The 21,007-nt window shown below is 30.6% G+C and overlaps 8 protein-coding genes across 8 annotated transcripts; 7 read left to right on the forward strand and 1 right to left on the reverse strand.

Moving 5' to 3' along the window:
- Positions 1-8,706: 8,706 nt before the first annotated feature.
- GO595_006861 (uncharacterized protein) lies at positions 8,707-9,069 on the reverse strand (the record flags this gene model as incomplete). The annotated part of the gene is made up of 1 exon (XM_067920261.1): positions 8,707-9,069. The coding sequence occupies one exon, from the start codon at positions 9,067-9,069 to the stop codon at positions 8,707-8,709; it is 363 nt and encodes a 120-aa protein (XP_067772903.1).
- A 1,448-nt stretch (positions 9,070-10,517) lies between these two features.
- Positions 10,518-10,955, forward strand: GO595_006862 (CAMK family protein kinase; the record flags this gene model as incomplete). The annotated part of the gene is made up of 1 exon (XM_067920262.1): positions 10,518-10,955. The coding sequence occupies one exon, from the start codon at positions 10,518-10,520 to the stop codon at positions 10,953-10,955; it is 438 nt and encodes a 145-aa protein (XP_067772904.1).
- Positions 10,956-10,993: 38 nt separating this feature from the next.
- GO595_006863 (uncharacterized protein) lies at positions 10,994-11,383 on the forward strand (the record flags this gene model as incomplete). The annotated part of the gene is made up of 1 exon (XM_067920263.1): positions 10,994-11,383. The coding sequence occupies one exon, from the start codon at positions 10,994-10,996 to the stop codon at positions 11,381-11,383; it is 390 nt and encodes a 129-aa protein (XP_067772905.1).
- Positions 11,384-11,896: 513 nt separating this feature from the next.
- GO595_006864 (nuclear transport factor 2 family protein) lies at positions 11,897-12,130 on the forward strand (the record flags this gene model as incomplete). The annotated part of the gene is made up of 1 exon (XM_067920264.1): positions 11,897-12,130. One exon carries the CDS (start codon positions 11,897-11,899, stop codon positions 12,128-12,130), a length of 234 nt encoding a protein of 77 aa, XP_067772906.1.
- Positions 12,131-12,466: 336 nt separating this feature from the next.
- GO595_006865 (cytoplasmic heat shock protein 70) lies at positions 12,467-14,410 on the forward strand (the record flags this gene model as incomplete). Its single annotated transcript, XM_067920265.1, has 1 exon — positions 12,467-14,410. The coding sequence occupies one exon, from the start codon at positions 12,467-12,469 to the stop codon at positions 14,408-14,410; it is 1,944 nt and encodes a 647-aa protein (XP_067772907.1).
- Positions 14,411-16,414: 2,004 nt separating this feature from the next.
- GO595_006866 (ribosomal protein L40-like) lies at positions 16,415-16,816 on the forward strand (the record flags this gene model as incomplete). Its single annotated transcript, XM_067920266.1, has 1 exon — positions 16,415-16,816. The coding sequence occupies one exon, from the start codon at positions 16,415-16,417 to the stop codon at positions 16,814-16,816; it is 402 nt and encodes a 133-aa protein (XP_067772908.1).
- Positions 16,817-16,873: 57 nt separating this feature from the next.
- GO595_006867 (uncharacterized protein) lies at positions 16,874-17,755 on the forward strand (the record flags this gene model as incomplete). The annotated part of the gene is made up of 1 exon (XM_067920267.1): positions 16,874-17,755. One exon carries the CDS (start codon positions 16,874-16,876, stop codon positions 17,753-17,755), a length of 882 nt encoding a protein of 293 aa, XP_067772909.1.
- A 1,335-nt stretch (positions 17,756-19,090) lies between these two features.
- Positions 19,091-20,969, forward strand: GO595_006868 (enolase family protein; the record flags this gene model as incomplete). The annotated part of the gene is made up of 2 exons (XM_067920268.1): positions 19,091-19,706; positions 20,722-20,969. 2 exons carry the CDS (start codon positions 19,091-19,093, stop codon positions 20,967-20,969), a joined length of 864 nt encoding a protein of 287 aa, XP_067772910.1.
- Positions 20,970-21,007: the final 38 nt, after the last annotated feature.

The raw sequence follows: 21,007 nt of genomic DNA on the forward strand, positions 1-21,007 counted from the left end.
TTAACATTATGATTCAAACTGGTGTTGAATCACTTGCATCTGGTGGCCAACCTTGTAATTTAGCTATATATCAAACCTTAAAATTCTTTTGCAAGAAGAAGAAAGTGAATTTGCCTGTCGAACAAGAGAAGAATTTGGCCTTTTTCGCAAGGAGATATAGCACTGGCAAATCAAAGATTATATTTTCAATGCACTTAGGTGATTTTCAGAACATTTTGCCGTTAATTTTGGTAATTGAGAACCCTAAGGAACGGTTGGAGACGTTTATTTCAGCGGTTTATACAACGGCTATTTCATCAAATACTTATGGAATAATTGAAGAGAAATTTAAAGAATTCGACCCTGAATTAAAACAAACAAAGCATTTATGGGATGGGCTATTGGAATATATTGGAAATAAAAGAGTTCCAAATTTCGCAGCACATTTCCATGAATTTCTCGGATTGTTTTCTTACGTTATAACTGATTACAAAGAATTGTTTAAGGAAATGAGGGCATTGGATTCAAATTGTTGTTTCGTACTTAATCAAATTATTTTCTTCATTGATAAAGAATTGGAAAATAATCACGACTTAACACAGGTAGAAACATTACAAGCTGAAAAGAGAATCGTTAAGTTGCAGCTTAAAATTATCAATTATTTCATGGAAATGAGAATTGGAGTTCTCCCTCAAAGCATTGATTTGATGAATAATGAAAGCGCTCCTGTGTACGCTGGTAGTCTTATCCTTCAGTATTGCCAAAATGACATCAAACGTCGAGATAAATTTATTAATAAGATATGTGACTTGTTTAATGTCACAAAATCTTCAATGATTGGTCACTTATGTTACATATTAAAGGACCAAAACATTGTTTTCTTACAAGGATTCATAAGAGAAAAGAAAAAAGATACAGAAAATTATAATATATACTTTTCAAAACTCCTCCAAAACTTGTCACAGTCGCATAATTGGGTTCACATACCAATGATGATTAATGAGTTTGTTGATTCAGATTATGAAAAAGTTCAATATTATCTTGAATATAATTATAGCGCTGAAGCATTAGCTGTAGCTTCAAACACTAAAGATGAAAGAGTGAAAGAATTTAAACCATTGATTTCATATAAAGGATCAATTCTTGGCGATGCTTTAGTAAAAGGCCGTTAACGACGGGGTGGTCTATTAACCGTTGCCGATGGCGCCGATTGTTTTTAACAGAAACTTTAGTGAATGTTTTCTATTCAGTTCTTCATTGTCATAAACATTGTCTATGCTATTGTTATGTTTTTAAACCGGATTTTAATTAAAAGATTTGCAATCAAAATAAATTATTTTGACATTTAAATACAAATGATTATAATTTTTTCAAGCAATTATTAGTAAGAAAAACAAAGTATTACATCTGCAGTGTGAATTTTTGGATAGCAAAATATCATTTTTTTTATGGCGGAATCTGACTATTCAATTATTGTTTTTGGGGAATATGGCGTAGGCAAAGCTTCAATCATAAAACAGTTGACTCTCGGATCTTTTTGTTGTCCTAGCTTTCATGAAATTGAAGTAAATACTTCTCTAAAAGTTGATGATATAATCACATCGATAAAAATTATTAGAGCTCATTATAATTTGGATTTCATGCAATTGTGGTACCAAATAATAAAAATGAGTGATGGCTTTATTGTAGTTTACTCAATAGATTGCCGCAAGTCTTTCGAAATTGCTGAACAATGGTGTGTTGACATTATCAAAGAAAGTAAACAAAGCAACCCACCAATTGTTGTTTGTGGAAATAAATGTGATATAAAAGATAATCGAGCTATCAGTCAATCCGAAGGAGAAGAACTTGCATCAAGATTTGGAGCAAAATTCTTTGAAATCTCTGCAAAAGATAATATCAATATCAATGAAGCATTTTCTTCCCTCGTCAGAATTATGAAAAATATTCCAAACAAAAAATCACACAACAAAAAAGAGGAAGCTGAAGGAGCTACTAAAGGTAAAAAGCAAAATGAAATTTGCATGACATTTTAATATTTTTCAAATGATTATGTTGATTAATATTTTAAAATTAGGAAAATTGTATTCTTTAAGATTTAGTTCAATACTTAAAATAAAATATTTGTTGTAACCTAAATAATTTGTTGCTTCTTTTAGAAATTTTATTCTTATCCGTTTTTTTTTACAATTCAACTCCCTAAAAAGAATTATGTCTTTGTAAGTTTTAAAGATTAATAGTCGAAAGAGTTTCTCATATAGAAAAACAGAAATGAAATTCCTACATATATTTAATCTTCTTTTATGCTTACTTTTCTGAAACAATTTCCATCGGCAGTTTTAATCGTTGAGTGAACGTTTAACCAAATTTTCATTAATTCCGAAAATTACAATGTTTTTTATTGCGTGTTTTATTTCCTTTTGTATTTTAACAGAAGACGGGAAACAAAGCACTGAATATAATGTTGAAGGTACCACCCTTGATAAAAATAATGAACTAAATAGATTTAACGAAGATTTACAAACAATGGATCCTAATGTAAAAGAGAAAGTTCTGAAAAAACTTAACAAAAACTTTTTAGCAAACATTTTACAAAAGGGTAAAATAAATGATCGAAAATTTCTTGATCTACAAGGCTCAAAAGTTGCCGAGTTCTTTGACCAAGGCGATCCTGAATATGAAGCACCTAATCAGTTAATTCAAAAAACGCAAACTCACATGCCATCTAGAATTGCCAAGATATCAATACTTTCTGTTAACCCTACAACTCTCCAATCTAGTGGGAATGAAGAGGTTATTATTCAGACAAATCATTCACGACTCACACTTATTTTTTGCAAATTTAATGAAAAGATTATTTTTGGAAAATCTCTTGGAAATGGGACAATTCTTTGTAAGACACCACCTCTCAAACCAGGCGAAGTTGCTCTAAGTGTTTCACAAGATCAATCTAAGTGGAGCAAAGAAGTTATTTTATCTGTCTTAAATGATGAAAACAGATTTATGACTTTAATAATTATTTTGTTTGTAGTTGTGATAGTTTCTGTGTTCGGATTATTGTTTGCTAAGTTGGTATGTTGGAGTGAAGGAGGATCAAAGAAAAGAACAAGAAAAAGGGGAAAACAGCCTAAAAAGCTTTCGAAAAAGAGCAAAGAAAAACTTCGTAGAAGAAAAATACAAAGTGAAATATGATTATGTAAAATTTAACAAACTTATTTTTGTTTTTTTATATGTTAATAACAACAAAAGAAGTTAAAAACAATTTTTTTTTGTGCAAAATGCATTGGCGACCGTTTACTTGATAAATTTTTTCGCATAACATTTCAGTGTTTTTGTGTCTTGAACTTCCACCCAACTGTTACACCATTATTCCAAGACTGGCTCCACTCAATAGATAATATTTTCCAATGCCCTGAAGATTATCCACCAAAAGGAATTCAATTTCCAAATCCCACACAAACTCAAAATTGTCTTTTAACATTTTCATTAAACACTATCAATCAAGAACAAGATGGTACTATTTGCTTTTGGAAAGAAATTTCAGACACATCAGCAGATTTAAGGAAAACAATAACAAATATGGCACATAAATATTATACAGATTTATTTCCTCACATACACCTACGCACATTATTATCACCTTCACAAGGATGGCTCACACTATTTTTTGATCAAGCAAAAATCCGTACACGAGGGAATCGTGCTTGTATTCATTATTTTTCAAACGGTGATGCACAAAAATCCGATATTGAAGAATTCGAACGTATTTTTAGTAATATCGATACTCTCAATTGCACAGCCTTTATCTTTGATTTTGATAATTGTGATGAATTGTATGATCTATTTCAAAATCTTCCACCCGAAACAGATACTTTTGCTTTTTTTGCTTGTTCTAAAGGTCAAAAGCTTGTGCGAACACCCGATTTACCAAATGATCTTTTTACTTCTTGTATGATAACAACGCCAAGGACTGTTCTTCTTTGGCATTCTTGGCATTATTATTGCTTTAAGAACGGACCCCTTAAGCCACTGTCTCCTCTCTTCGTAGAGGAAGAAGAACTTGATTCTGAAGAAGCGAAACAAATCTTTTCACATGTCAAAACCGTCATCAACAGCACCGTTGAATCGATTGCGATCCAAGTTCTTGATCATGAGACTTTCCTACGCTTTTTTCGTACAGACCAAGTGATTTGTCAACTAACAATCAACTTTATAATGGCTTGTAGAGTTCTTTCTTTTTTTAATATAACTCCAGTTTCATTTCCAAGTATTCCAAACTCAATAATACAACATAAACTTTGGCAAACTCTCGAATTAAGACTTGACGCAGAACTTTATCAACTACAACAACAAGAAATTCCAAATAATATTTCATATACTCATTTCATGGAACAAATTTTACTTACTATAAGAACTGCAATTGACATTGTATCACCTGAGAATCCATTTGTTCCACAAATATCTTATTTTCCATCAATATTATCTCCGGAATTTCCACAACAAATTGTCTCTGAGGCATGTTCCATTTTAGCATTATATCTTGATATATCAACCGAAGCAATTCGGATGGTGCTTTGTTTTCCAATCATAAAACCATTATTTCGAATCTTAATAGAAAAACCATTTAATGATTTTGATTATAATCCATTATTTTTTTGTTTATGCAAATTAATGGCATATATCAAAACCTCTAAAGATATTCATGTTGAAAATATCCAGTTATTTTTCGATACAAATATTTTTCCTTTACTTTCATCACAAAATTCAAAGCTCGTTGTCACTTTTTGCGTTTTATTCCTAAACGGCTCCACGGCGCACGTTAACGAATTTGTTAAATCTAATTGGCGACCGTTTGTTCTAACATTACTTAAAGACAAAGATAAAGACACAAGAATATGGGCATTATTATTGATATCAATACTTTCACAAAACATAAAATCTGATTTTGAGTCCGATAATATTTTTCAAGAGATATGTCAATTAATTAATTATAATTTACCTGAAGAACGTTTAGTATCTATATATTGTTTAACGCAATTTTTAGTAGATTATGAATCTACTTCATTACAAGAGAACATTCTTAATCTTATCTATAACCAAAAAGAAGACTATTGTTATTTAATACGCTTACAAATCATTTCCACAATTTCGTATTACTTCCATAAACATTTTGAGTTATTCTTCACGCCGACGACCGAAGTCAGTCAACAACTTCATAAACTAATTGTATTATATCTTAATGATTCACATCCACTTGTTATCAATCGCATGGAAAAACTTATTGAGGCAATATCCACTTATGAACTTGACGCCATCATTCAGCCTACGTATGTCATCGAGTTCTATTATTCATTACTACTTAAGTCGATCAAACATATATTAATTGAAGCGATTGATTTACCATATTCATTAACTATAAAAACTAATGAAACTAAAGAAAGAAATAATGAAATTAAACACATGAATAATAATAACAATAATAATAATAACAATAACTTAAAGTTAACATCGATTTATACACATTCATATGATATTACATCGAATTTCATTACATTGCCAATGAATTCCGAATTTATCTTCGGAGATTCGATGGGTTATATTAACATTAACAATTGGAACAATAACAAAATTTTATTACAATATAAAACAGAACAAAAACTTCCAATTAATTATATTAAATATATAAATAACTTTTCATATCCATTAATATTTACAACTAATTTCAACAATGTTTTATCAAGTTATTCAATTAATAATAATTATGAATTAAAGTTAATGTGTTCATTTGATTTACCAAAAACAAAAAATAATTTAAAATTCGATGTCGAACAAAATTATGGAAATTTATTGTTTTATGAACCGTTAAATTCAAATTTAATGTTATTCGATTTAAGATCAATGAAATTATTACAAGAAATTGAACTCGACGGAACGTTAATTCATTCGGCTTATTGTATTAATTATAGTAATTCATTGATCGGAATTTGTACTGAAAATTTCTATTTGTTGGATTTGAGAACTAAAGAAAAAGTGATTTCCAAAACTTTACGTGATAAACCTTTCGATTTTAGGGTGGTCGATCCGTTGGAGCCATCGTTCCATATTTGTATGGAAAATGGAAAAATTAATACTTTCGATATTAGAAGTATAGAGGTGGCAAGAAAGAAATTCGTCCCATCGTTCCAAAATAAAGTCGATATAATGGCTTTCGACTCACATCATAATAAATGTAATTGCGTCATCGGTCATAATTCGGGGTTCGCTTGTATCGACTTGTTAAACCAAAAACAAATGAACTTCCCAAACGTAATGAAAAGTAAACAAAGTATTAACGCTGTGGAACAATGTCTGTTCCATTCGTCGGCTTTGTCATTAAATGTATTGAATGGAAAAAGAGAAATAATTCTTCTCGAGGAACACGAAATTTAGTTTTAGTAAATGTTTATATTAGCGAAATAATGTGTCAAATTGATTTTGTATTATATGCAAAATATTTGTTCTTGTGGAAATATTTTTACTAAATTATTAGATCACGCCAAACATTCAATTTAAATCTTCAAGTAAATATAATATAGTTACATAAAATCAGACTTGCATTGCGATTACATCTTCTAAATATTGAATTGAATAACCACAAAAAATATGAATCGTTTTTGCAATTTGTGCTTGGAAACTTCGATTTTAAAATATATATAATTCTATATTAAAAATAAACTTACATTTTTTCATTCTTTGGGAATGTGAATTTATATATCATACTTCGAACAAACACTTTTGAGTTTTTTAAATATTTACCACATCTGGCAAAAATCCACCATAAAAGAAACTCTGAATAAAATAAATGAACCAAAACTATCGGCAAAGGTTCGTTTGGTCCAAATTTTAATACTAACAAAAAATAAAAAAAGCAAAGAGTTGAACTCTTTGCAATTTAAGAAAATTTGTTCGGGGGAGCGAGCAAAACTCACCACCCAAGATTAAAGGCAAAGCTTTGTGAAGTGCAGTTGCACTTTAACCTCCCATAACCTCCCTGCTGACGAGGCTACAGCAAACCAGATAAGTGATCCAAAGCTTTCTGAAATTTAACTTTGTTGACATTATTAATTTTTACTGCACAAAAATAAAAAAGTGCGAAAACTGAAAATTGCACAGAAAAGTGAAACTTGAACATTGAAAAAAAATTAAAACAAATTCGACGAAATACAAATTGTTTAACATAAAAAAAATAGTTTTAGGTCTAACATATTCCTCTAATTTTCATTTAGATGATAAACATTTGAAATTGATGTAATAAAATTTTGCAACATTTCATTTGTTTGAGCTAATTCTGTTATTTCACCTATTAGTTCAATCGGAATAATATCATCTCTGTTATTATCACATATGAAATTTGATATTCTCATGAAAGTTTTTTCCATCATTTGATATTCTTTTGAGTTTTGGTTATCCAAGTCATCCACAAAATTACTCATTTTATATATCAACAATGGAATCATTATATGTTCCAATTGATCAGTATTTGCATAATGAATCATAGCACATGACAATTTCAAAAATTTCATTAAAACAACAAATGAAAACTCATCAACTTTTTGGATTAATTCATTAAACAAATCTAACTGAAGAATATAATCAATTGCTAATTCTTTTGTTTGTTTCACATAACAAAAAATCATAATACATAAATATTTATATGTTTTCATTGTTAGAAATGGTATTTTAGGTTTTACAATTTCTAAAATTTTTGTTTCCCTTACAAAAAAATTGATATCATTACAACATGCACAAACACATTTAGAAAAATGTATTGCAATTTGCATAAGTTTTTGCGCTTCATTAACATGAGCAAATAATTGTGTAATGTTTTGATTTTGCATTAAAATCGAAACAATAGAAATTTGATCAGCACAAAAACAAATTAAAAGTTTAAAACAAAGAAGTTGAAAATGTATATCAAGAGAAGGAAGTATATAAATTAAGTTATTAAAAAAAGGTATCATTTGGATTAATAGTATTTTGTAACTGCAAAGTGAAAAACATAAATCAAAAAATGAATCGCAAAGATTTGATGAATGTAAATATGTAATTAAAAAATTGTTAAAATTTTGATATTCTCGTGGAGTTGTATTAAAAAGACGAAGGAATTCATTGACATACGAAATATGGATCTTAATTATTAAAGAAACAGATTCAATTGCATCTGGATTTGGAAAAAATTTATATAGAGTTTGAATCGTGCCTTTAGGAAATTGTGGCTCAAAGTCATCTGGAATCTTTTTTAGGCTAATATTTATTAGGGTAATATATAGAATTATGATATCATCTGGGGTTGTTGGATCATTTATTATATCAATTATCATTTGAAGATGTTCAGGCGTATAATCCATTGAGCAGCTAATTAGAATCTCAAAACAATTTTGAATTGCTTTCGTATCATTTGAATTGATGAAAATATTATTTAAAGATTGAATTAGTTCTGGAGGAGCGCTTGTGCAAAAACTATCAAAAACATTGTTTTCATTACATGACCGCCCTTTTATTAATGAATTTTTTCTCAATAAATCCAACTTTTGAGCTTTACCATCTCCTTTCATTGAAACCGTTAATTAAACCTGAATAAGAAATGCCACATTCGATCGTTTTTGCCTCAATATTGAAGGAAGCTGCTCATTTTACAGAGTTTATTTGGTCGGATTTTAGAGGCGGACGTTAGAGGTTTATTTTTAGTTAAACATGTGTATTTGGTTGAAGATAGACATTTCCCATGCCACTTGTTCTATTCGGTCTTTGAGCCCTTTGCTCTTCTTTGACTCGTGATTCTTCTTCAAAAATCACTCTAAGAAGTTGCCCATATCTTTCTTTGGATTCTTCAAGCTCTTTGATTCTTGCTTTGCATTCTGCAATCTGTGCTTCGAGTTCTCGCTTTCTTTCTTCGATTATTTCTAAAGCTGGCTGTTCTGGAGGGAATGGTGATCCATGACGAATAAAGTTATCTCTGTGCATCATAATTCCTTCAAGCATTTGCCTGAAATCATTGTCACTCATTACAGGATGTTGAACCTTGAATATGATTGGCTTTTTGCTCTTCATTTTTTGATCTTTTTCAAATGCACTTTTAAATTCGAAAAGTGTCAAATGGCCGTTTATTAATAACGTAATTTTTCATGTCTTTATAAGCTGTTATAATTTCTGTTTAAATAAGCTATATGATATATTTTTTACATGACTCAGGACATTGTCTGCCATGGTGATAAATTGTTTTTATTTTCTTCAAAAATTAAAATGAAAGTTTTTATTTCATCTTAGTTCTTTCAATACACCAGTGTTACTATTTCTGTGACATTTGGGGTGCTCCACGGCTACAGCAACTGCTCTCACCGGAACACTGCTCATTTTTTTCCTTTTTGGTGTTCAAAATTTGTTCATCAGTAAATTTTCTCGTTCTTCTATATTCTTATTTTATCTCAATGTCACTTTCCTGTAAAATTGTATACTTTACTTAACTCAATATTTTAACGTGTTTGGTATCACAAGTCATATTACCATCGATAATAAAATTTCAAAAAATATTCAGTTATTGCAGCTTATAGAGCAAACAATATTTAATTTAAATAATAATAATATTTCAGCATCTGTTGAATCTTTATCAAATAATTATTCAAAAGAATTTCCTTATTCATTTAGTTTTATTATTTATTCAATTATATACTCATGTTTTACATCAAAGGGTTTTTATAAAATATATTTTGAGTTTTTAGAAAAACTTGAAACTATAGAAATGAAGAATTTCAATAACACAAATAACAAAATAACAGAAATTTTTGCAAATTGGTTTTTTCTTCGTAAGCAAGAAGCGAATTACCTTCTTGAAAAGATTGAAAGGCAAAAGAACATTATATTTTGTGCATCTTCTGAAAAGTGATGAAATAAATAAATATTTTTTTGATAAATGGAATGTTAAATTAATTGATTATGCAGCATTTTCCGGATCGATTAAATGTTTCAGATGTTTGTTAATGAATGGTGCCAATGTAGAAAACACAGGTAAATATGCAGTTGCAGGTAGAAATGAAGAAATCATTCATTTATGTGAACGAAATCATTCAATATTTGAAGATGTATCTGAGACAGCAATTGAATTCCATCAAAATGATGTATTTAAATATATTTATGAGAATAAATTAAAAAAAATTGATGATATGCAGAAGTTAGGAGAAAAATGTATAATGTTTTATAATTTTGAAATTTTATCATTTCTGAGAGAAAATAGTTTGAAAATCGATAAGAACCTTATCATTAATTCAATTGAGAGCGGAAATATTTTTGTTCTGCAATATTTTTACCAAATAAATCCTATTCAAGCACGCAACATTCACACAAATGAAATTGTTGCAATCAAAACAATTAAACTGAAGCATCTCAATAGAACCGAAAAATCAAAAGCCCTCAAAGAAGCTCAGCTTCTTTCCAAACTCCACCATCCAAATATTGTTTCCTATAAAGAATCATGGACAAAAAACGAGAAACTTTATATTGTCATGGAGTACATTGAAGGTGGTGATTTAGGCAAAGTCATCAAAAAACGCCATGGAACTCTTTTTCGTGAATCAGAAGTTCTCCATTATTTTGTCCAACTTGTTTCCGTCATTGATTATATTCATTCCAATCATATTCTTCATCGTGATCTTAAACCCGACAACATTTTTGTAACCAAGACCAACATGATCAAACTTGGAGATTTTGGGGTAGCTCGATCACTTGACAATACATTTGACATGGCCAATACAGTCATTGGGACACCATATTACTTATCCCCAGAGATCTGGGAAGGCAAGCCATATGATTCTCATTCTGATATTTATAGTTTGGGTGTTATTCTTTATGAACTATGCGCACTTAAAAAACCATATGAAGCGCCTAATGCATTAGCGCTTTGTTCCATTGTAACTAAAGGGGGAACACGAGGACATCCCTGAACATATATTCTGATGACCTTAAAAACCTTGTTAACCGAATGTTATCACTTGATCCACATCAACGTCCAACAGCACGCGAAATAAAACAAATGAAAATAATTACAAAAGGCGCAATTAACATTATCAACAAGAACCAAACAATAATATCGAAGCAAATTAATTCGCCAAAGCGAAAAAGATTATTGAACTTAAACTTAATGAATAATACAAATGCTAATGAACAAGAAAATATTCCATTTAATGACTTCATCGACGAAGATGATGAAAACGAAGAAGAAGAAATGGTAATCGAAGACGACTTCATTGAAGATGACTTCATTAAGGAAGAAGAGGAGGAAGAAGAGGAAATGGACGAGGAGCAGCTGTTCTTGTTGCAGGAAACGTCAAACGCTTTGAGGCAGTCAATCATTATCAGTCCAATGAAATAGAATTTTTGTTTGGTATTTTATGTGTAAATAGATTTGGAATATATGGAATAAAATTAAAAGTAATATTTTGATATGTAATTTCTGTTTAATTCGATGTCAATAAAAATAAAATTTAATTTCTTTTTTACTTATTTTCATAGGATCAGCATATTGAAAAAAGTTCATCACTAATGAAACCGTTTAAATCTCAGGTGTTTGAACAAGTATAAGAGTTCTTTAAGGGATTTAAGACAAGAAGAAATTGATAAAGTCACACACAATTTGAAATATGATGATGTAGTCGAACGACATTTAATTAATAATGATGCAGTCTTGTTTAATCAACATTTGGATAAAGCGACAGTTATTCGCTTTTGTATTTTTTTAAAAAAAACGATCACCGTCACCGGTGACGGGTAAAGTTCTGTAAATGAAATATTGAATAGTTTATGATGGAATGGTGAATTGATTGGATGATGTTCACCGAGAATATACATTTCCGGTGAAAAGTTTCTTTAGATAATCATTTTTATAATGTCAGAAGCACAAAAGATACAAAGTGCACCAAATATGGAAGAAGCAATCCGTGATCGTCTTGTAAATGGATTCAAGAACTGGAATGGTGGGTATGATGGTTGGTTAGAATGGTGTAATACATTATATGAACCAGATGCGCATTATAATGTATATGGCCACCGATTAACATTACAACAATATAAAAATGATGATGGGACAACTTTTCCAACATTACACTATGGAACTGGGTGAATTCGATAATATGATTATTAAGGATGATTGGGCAGCAATTCGCTCCTGTGTTAAGGTAAATAATCTTGATATAATGAAGAAATCTTACAACACACTATGGAATTTGTTAACTTTAAGCAGAATCCAGAACCTATAGGTGTACGTGTTGTTGAAGGCTGGGCTCTTTCCGACAGTCCTCTTTCTGCTAAACACTAAAATAAAAACCCTATTTAACAAGATTTTTGACCGTTTATTATTAAACGTTTTTGTGATTTCAATACTTTAAATGGTCGAATATTTAAATTGAATCATTAAATGCTCAACCAAAATATGCCTTCATAAGATCATTTTTTTATTATGTCAGCTATAGGTATTGATTTAGGTACAACATACAGTTGTGTCGGTGTTTTCAGACATAATCGTGTTGATATTATAGCAAATGATATGGGTAATCGTACAACACCGTCTTATGTTGCATTTACAGAAGATGAAAGACTTGTTGGTGATGCTGCGAAGAACCAAGCAGCCATGAATCCAACAAACACAGTATTTGATGCCAAGCGTATGATTGGCCGTAAGTTTAGTGATCCAGTTGTTCAAAAAGATATGCAACATTGGCCATTCAAAGTTGTTCGCGGTGAAGCAGATCGTCCAAGAATTCAAGTCCAATGGAAAGGTGAAACAAAACAATTTTATCCAGAAGAAATCTCAGCTATGGTGTTAGGTAAAATGAAAGAAATTGCAGAAAGTCAACTTACAGACAAAGTCAAAGATGCAGTTATTACAGTTCCAGCATATTTCAATGATGGTCAACGTCAAGCCACAAAAGATGCCGGTGTCATAGCCGGATTAAATGTATTACGTATTATTAATGAGCCAACAGCCGCCGCAATTGCATTTGGTCTTAACGAAAAATCCGATAAAGAGCGTCATGTTCTTATTTTCGATCTTGGCGGCGGTACATTTGATGTTTCATTACTTGATATCGATGGCGGCATGTTCGAAGTGCGTGCCACAGCAGGCGATACACATCTTGGCGGCGAAGACTTTGATAATCGTATGGTTAATTACTTTGCAGATCGATTCCAGAAGAAGTTCAAATGCGATTTAAGACAATCGCCACGTGCACTCCGTACATTACGCACAGCATGCGAACGAGCTAAGCGAACATTATCCACAGCCACATCCGCATCAATTGTTTGTGATTCATTATATGAAGGCCACGACTTCATGGATAACATTTCACGTGCAATGTTCGAGAACTTAAATGACGAATTATTCAGATCGACGATGACACCAGTTGCACAAGTATTAAGGGATGCAAATATGTCGAAGTCAGATGTCACTGATATAGTTTTAGTCGGAGGTTCATCACGTATTCCACGTGTCCAACAATTGCTACAAGACTTCTTCAATGGCAAGCAGCCATGCCGTGGCGTTGATCCGGATGAAGCAGTTGCATATGGCGCAGCAGTCCAAGCAGCAATTATCAAAGGCGATACATCAGATACAGTGAAAGATATTTTGTTGTTAGATGTTGCACCACTTTCATTAGGTATCGAAACAGCTGGCGGAATGATGACAGTGCTCATTCCACGTAACACAACAATTCCAGCGAAGAAGTCAAATGTCTTCACGACATTCTCAGATAATCAGCCCGCAGTAACAATCAAAGTTTATGAAGGAGAACGTTCGCGAACATGCGACAACAACTTACTCGGTACATTCGATTTAACAGGCATTCCGCCAGCACCACGCGGCGTACCACAGATTGAAGTTACATTCGATGTTAACGCGGATGGTATTATGAACGTTTCAGCACAAGATAAGTCGACAGGTAACGTGAAGAAGATTACGATTAAGAATGAGAAAGGACGTCTTTCACAAGCAGATATCGACAAAATGGTTGCAGACGCAGAGAAGTACAAAGCACAAGATGAAGAAGTACGAAAGAAAGTCGAAGCGAAGAACGCACTCGAAGGATACTGCTTCGGCGTACGCAACTCATTAAATCAAGAACAATTCGCTAACGCATTGTCACAATCAGATAAGGACACAATCAACAGAGAAATCAACGACACGCTCGCATGGATCGAGTCTAACCAAGACGCAGACGTCACTACAATCGAAGCAAAGCAGAAGGAGCTCGAAGGCAAACTAATGCCAATTATGCAAGCGGCTTATCAACATGCAGCAGGCGGCGCACAAGGCGGAATGCCAGGCGCGAACATGCAAGGAGGAAGTGGACCATCAGCAAATAGTGGACATTCATCAGGACCACGTGTTGAAGAAGTCGATTAAATGAATGAATAAAATGTAATACAATGAATAATTTTATATATTTATTTTATTAAATATTCATTTTAAATTTTAACATTGCAATTGTTTTGGAATGAAAATGTTATTAATAATTTGGAATTGAAAAATTATCTCTGGTGTTTGTTTTTGGCTATATAAATAAAAAAAATTGTCACATAATTTTAATTATATATCAAATAAAAGATTTTAAAAAAAATATTATGCATTTATAGTTAAAATATTTCTCTTAGATTTCATTAAGATATAAATTATAAATTTCTGTGTATGTGTCGTGATGACACTGTCGTCTAAAATCTATACTAAAATGGATGCTATTAGTATTAGCTAGTAATATTAACGTGTAAAATATCATCTATTGGAATGTAATTCTTTCAGATCTTAAATATAAATAGGTATCTTTGCTCATATGCATTTGTAAATTATATTTTATATTGATGGAGATAATAGAAAGCTTTTATTATGATAATAAAAAATTAATTACATAATTCTATAAAATCAGAAGGATTAAATTATATTATTTTCTTTAATGGCACCAAAATATCCAATACTCCTTTATCTCCTGAGATCTAAATTAGCCCATTTTCTATTTCCATTCGAATGGAAGATCTTTTTCTTGAAGCACATTCAAGAATGAATATGATTTGCCTTTCATTTTCAGAAAGTTGATTTAGGCATTTCATTTATATTTGAATTCAACTTTTATTATCACCATATAAAGCCAATTTTAACAAATCAAGTAACCATTAAATAAGTATTTTTGACATTTCTTGTGTTTCTGATAATAAAGAACTTTTCAAATACTTAATCAATGAGAAAATTATTGGATGTTTTGAAAAAGAAAAACATTTTATATTTTTATTAAATGTTTATATCAATGATTTAATATTTGATAATAATATTTGTTTTCTGATAATATTTGAAAGCTGTTTAAATTATTTGAAACGCCGCTTATATTTGCATCTCTGAAAAATCATATAGATATTGTTAGATTTCTTATTAAACAATAAGGGACTGATATTAATGCAAAAATAATTTATTTGCGTTAGTTATAATTTATTATATTTAATTAAGGTATTAAAAAAATATTTGGAATTTATTAAAAATATTTAATACGGCTCTTGACATGGCATTTTTATGCGATAATACCCAAATTGTTAAGTTACTTCTTAAACAAGAATGAATTAATATTAATTCTTAAGATATTTTAATATCTTATTCATTATTTATTTTAACTATTTTTTGTTTTGAAAAAATATTTGGAATTTATATAAAATATTTAACACACCACTTATTGTTGCCTGTAAATCTTTTAATGTAAAAGCTGTTAAATTACTTCTTGAGCAAAAAGGAATTGATATTAATGAGTATCTCAAGATATTAATTTTAAATATTTTATATTTCAAAATAATATTTGGAAATTCATTTGCTTTCAATGTTCAAGATATTTATTTATTTTGTTTAAAGCTTATTTTAATAATTTTATATTCTAAATTAATATTTGGAAACTTTTAAAATTTTTTGATACGGCACTCGTATATGCAGCGAAATGTGGCTTTGAAGAAATAGTAAAATTTCTTCTTGACCATGAAATAAACGATGAAGCTATTGCTAAAAAGGTTGAATTATTTTATTTATTATTCATTTTAATAAATTCAAATTTGTTCATTCAACGTTTAATCATTTGTTTACAAAATTACTTGTGCTTGATACTACGCTAACAGGAATATGTAATGATAATGGTGCTAATGATTGTTCTCGTTTTATGAATCACATATAGTATTAATACATTAATTAGCTGCTTCACGTGTTTTTGTTCCAACAATTTCTGGTAAGAAAACTATTCAACATTTCATCATAATTTTCTGTATTTGTAATAATATTAAATTAATTTAATAACTAAAATTTATTTCCTTAAAAAGACCGTTAAAGTGTAACGGTTTGTATTCATTACCAACGGTTACGACGGTTATGGTCTTCCCTTTTCTCATGCAGATCTTCGTCAAGACACTCACCGGAAAGCATATTACTCTTGAAGTTGAACCAACTGATCGTATTGAAGATGTTAAATCCAAGATCCAAGATAAGGAAGGTATTCCACCAGATCAACAACGTTTAATTTTTGCAGGTAAGCAATTAGAAGATGGCAACACACTTCAAGATTATTCCATTCAGAAGGATTCCACACTCCACCTTGTTCTCCGTCTTCGTGGAGGTGGTGGTAAGGATAGCTACGAACCATCACTTCGTCTTCTTGCAGAAAAGACAAATGTTCAACGTAGAATTTGCCGTAAGTGCTATGCTCGTCTTTCAGCACGTGCTGAACAATGCCGCCATAAGCGTTGTGGCCATTGCAAGAAGATCCGCGCTAAGAAGGCAGGAAAGGATTAAATACTAAAATTCATTTGAGAGCAATTTTTTCTGTCTTTTTGTTTTTATTCAATTTTTATGGCATTCCACTTTATTCACAAATTTCCCCTTCCAATGGAGGACTTAAGGAAAAAAATTGCATCATTTAAAACAGATTATAATGATTTTTTGGTCGAATTAACAAGTGTAACAACAGACCTTAGAATTGGAAGCTCACCATCACCAAAAAAAATTACTGAAATTTTGAAAAAAGCAAATGAATATATTGAAACAATTGATAATTTAATAGGTTTGTCAATGCAATATGCTTCTACAGATTCTGACTTACAAAGTTCATTCATTGAATTAATGGTAAGTTACCGACCAAGATTAGAATGCGAGATGAATCAATTACAATTTGCAAAAGAACATCCTTCTGCTCCAAACGAAGACCTTTATAATCACGAATTTGATGTATTGACTAATGGTCATGGAGATGAGATTTTAAGAGAAATTTCTCGCGAAACAGAAAAAATTAAACGACTTAAAAATGGAGAATCTAATGAACTGTTTGATATACAAGAAAAAATGATGCAACAAGAAAAACAAATTCCAATCAATTTGAATTTGACTGTTGATCAACAGATACCAATTCAAAGCGTAGAACAACCTCATCAACCCGAACCAACCGGTTTTCTTGATACTGATGAAGAAGAGGAAGAAGCAGAAGATTCAAAACCAAATTATAAGGATGATTATGAATTTCCAATTATTCTGGAAGAAGAATTTCTTGTTTCTCTCAAAGAAAAAGCGAAAAATCCGTCAAGCAAAAGCGAAGAATCTTCTGATTCTGATGTACAAAAAGAAAAACTTCAGAGGGATTTATTAAATTCTTTTTTGGGAATTAATGAAGAAGAGGAAGAAGAAGAAGAAGAAAAAGAAAAAGATAAAACAACAGAAAGCGAAAGTAAAGAAAATTAACTACTGTAATTAATTATGGTTCTAATTGAATCTCAACTTTTTTTAATTTTCTTTTTATTGCTTTTTATTCAATTTACTTCAAAAACATGAACACAAAATGACATGAAAATTTATATTTTCTATTGTGATTTTGAATGTTCGATGAAGGAACAACTATATATCCAAACATTAGTTGGTTAACTCAAACTTAGGTAGTGTTTCGTTTTTAAATAGAAGAAGATTTAGTCGAATTTGATTTCAAATCGATTATGATTTACAAAAAAAGAAATACTTTAAAAGGGAAGTTTATGTTAACCATGAAATTTACTCTTTGTCTTCCTTCTTCTTGTTTAATCCTGCTTTAGCACGCTTGACATTGCGGAGGAATTTGCTATTCATTCCCTTAGTGAACCAAAGTTGAACATTCCTGGCCTTCTTGATTCCATTGCGATGCCATTGGTGGCTTCTGTTATGTGCTGATGTATTGCTTCTCTTGGCCATGTTAAAAAAGGACGGCCAATTTTAACCGCCAATAAAACAGTTATCAATTCAATTAATATGTTAGAGTTCTATCGTCCACGTCGAGCAAAAAGTGACGTTCTGCTTGTGAAGAAGCAAATAAGTTTTATAAATATATGTATTTAGAGAGAACCATCTCAGAATTTTTTTTTTTGATCAAATAACATTATCTTTCGAAAAAATTGATATTGCAGAAAATAGTTATATTAAATATTCATATGCATATGGAAAAAAGTGGAAAAAAATAATAAATTTTTATACGATTCTATAAGAGAAAGGCATCCAAAGGTCCAAGACCAATATTGTAAACGCCAATAACAAATCAATGAAATATGATAATATATCAATTCTAAATTCTTCAATATATTTATTTTTGTGGTGAAGATCAGCCAACATTTGAAATAAAGTGTTTTTTTAGAAAGTTACAGCAGATAATGTTGAATGCATCATCTATTAATTCATCTTCAAAAGCTTATACAGAAATCATTAAGTTGCTTCTTGCACAAGGAATTGATATTATTGCTAAAGACACTTATTTGTTTTGTTTAGAATATATTTAATAATATTATATTTCAAATAATATTTGGAAATTGTTTAAAATTATTTAAAACAATACTTATATGTGCAAATAGTCATGCAGAAATAGTTAAATTACTTTTTGAACAAATAGGGATTTTTATTTGTTTTATTTCATATTAATTTTTAAAATTTCATGTTTTAAAGTGGTATTTGGAAATGATGCGCCAATAAAGTACGTTAAGAGCAGTTATTTGACAGATTTTGAGTGCAACCAAAAAATAAACGTCAATTGAATTTTTCATGTAAAGTTATTAAAACATGGCGGGTTGTTCAAATTGTTCCCGCGCTGGTTATTACATCAAAATGGGTCTTCCTGTACAGCGTTTCCTGAAATTTCCTGCACGAAAAGAAGAAAGGCCATCAGGAAAGTCTGATTTAAGTTTGCTTTGGGAAAGGTCTCTTGCACCTTCACCAATATCATCACCAATCCCAAAAATTTCAGGAACTTCTAGAGCAGTATCAAATGATATTTTTGCTCTACTGGCAGCAACAAAAAGAGAAGATACCCCAAGAAAGAAATTGTTTTGTCCACAAACATTAATTGTTCCACCAACGCCAAAGAAAATGCCAGCTCCTGTTTTAGAATTACTTTACAAAAGTGTCTCTATAATGACAAATAGAAGGTTTGATGTTCCAGAAAAAATTTCTCAAAAAATAACATATTCATTTTTTGGCGGTGAATACCAAGAAGCTGCATGGAATAACTTCAAAACAATTTTGAATTATGCTGAGTGTTCAGTAGTTTCGACACCTACCATGATTTTTTTATTTTGTGATGGAGTTGTAAAAGGAAAAGCAATAACAGGAACTGCTCTTAAAAGATTAGAAAGTGCTTCTGACAATCTCCCACTAATTCCTATGGAAGCTGCGATTAGTATTATTGATGATATTTTTTTGAAAGAAAGATTGAATCTTTTTTCAACAAAAGAATTCCATTATAGTACTGTCATGCCGGTATCTATATCTTACTCTGAGTACCACACATCAAATGGTAAGAAATTTAGGACGATTGTTACAGGTCATATTTTCCCATTTGAAATCGATATTATAAATGAAGAGAAAAATAATTATGAATCTTTCACAATCCAATCATCTGCGTTTCAATAAATTGTTTTCGACTGTATAGTATTCATTTGATTCAAAACTGTTGTATGAGTTTTTTAAGCTTATAAACCTCCAAAGATAAAGCTAAATGATGTATGAAATATGTTAAAATGAAATATATTTAATGTTTAAAAAAAATCCATCTTTAAACGAAAAAAAAAATTATGATTTCTATATAATCTAAGTTTTCATGAAGAGTTAAATTTTTAATAATGATATCATAATATTTAATAATGGTTTTTGGTATTTTCTAACAAACTTCAGTTGATCAACCTATATATTGTGAAGAACATATTGAGAAATACACATATCTTTAGAAACGCAACATTTCCTTTAAATAAAGATAAATATTTTAGTTGTTGAGAAATTTTATGTTTGAAAAAGTTTGAGATGGTCATTTAATGTATTTACTCGTTTGAAATTGCGCTTTTGTTAATGCTTTTGTGTAAAATATCTCATAGGAATTTGAAATCAATGTTATAATATGTGCAGTACGAACATTATAAAAGCATTTGATCTCAATGGGTTTTTATTATAAAAATATATACACATAAAACTTTTACGTACATAAATGCAGAACACAAATTTTTGGCACAGAAAATGGACACCTCCACAAAGAACCTCAGCGATGAAGGAGGCTTCACGCCATGTCTTGCGATCAAAGACGCCATCTAAGGATATCCGCAGCGTCTGAGTTCTCTGACGAAGAAACTAAACTCTGCGAAGTGGAGATAGTTGTCAAGAAGTCGGCGACGAAATGATCTAATATTGGGCTAACCTCATAGCGAAGCACCCATGCATTGTCTCAATCGAAGATGGTCTTCAAGAAAATGACTATATACATTGGAAAGAACTCAACGCAACACTCGTCAAAAAGGTGCAACTCGTCGGCGATGACCTATACACATCAAACCCAAAGACAATCGAAGGAAAATATTGCAACGCGTTGTTACTTAAGGTAAACCAAATCTGTACTATCTCAGATGTTATGTATGCGGCGAAGCTCATGAAATTGACGCCGGACAAAACATAGTATTAAATCATAAATCGCTGATATTGCCGTATTGGTGT

Source organism: Histomonas meleagridis, assembly GCF_020186115.1.
Source record: "Histomonas meleagridis strain 2922-C6/04-10x chromosome Unknown contig_5, whole genome shotgun sequence".
Lineage (NCBI taxonomy): Eukaryota > Parabasalia > Tritrichomonadida > Dientamoebidae > Histomonas > Histomonas meleagridis.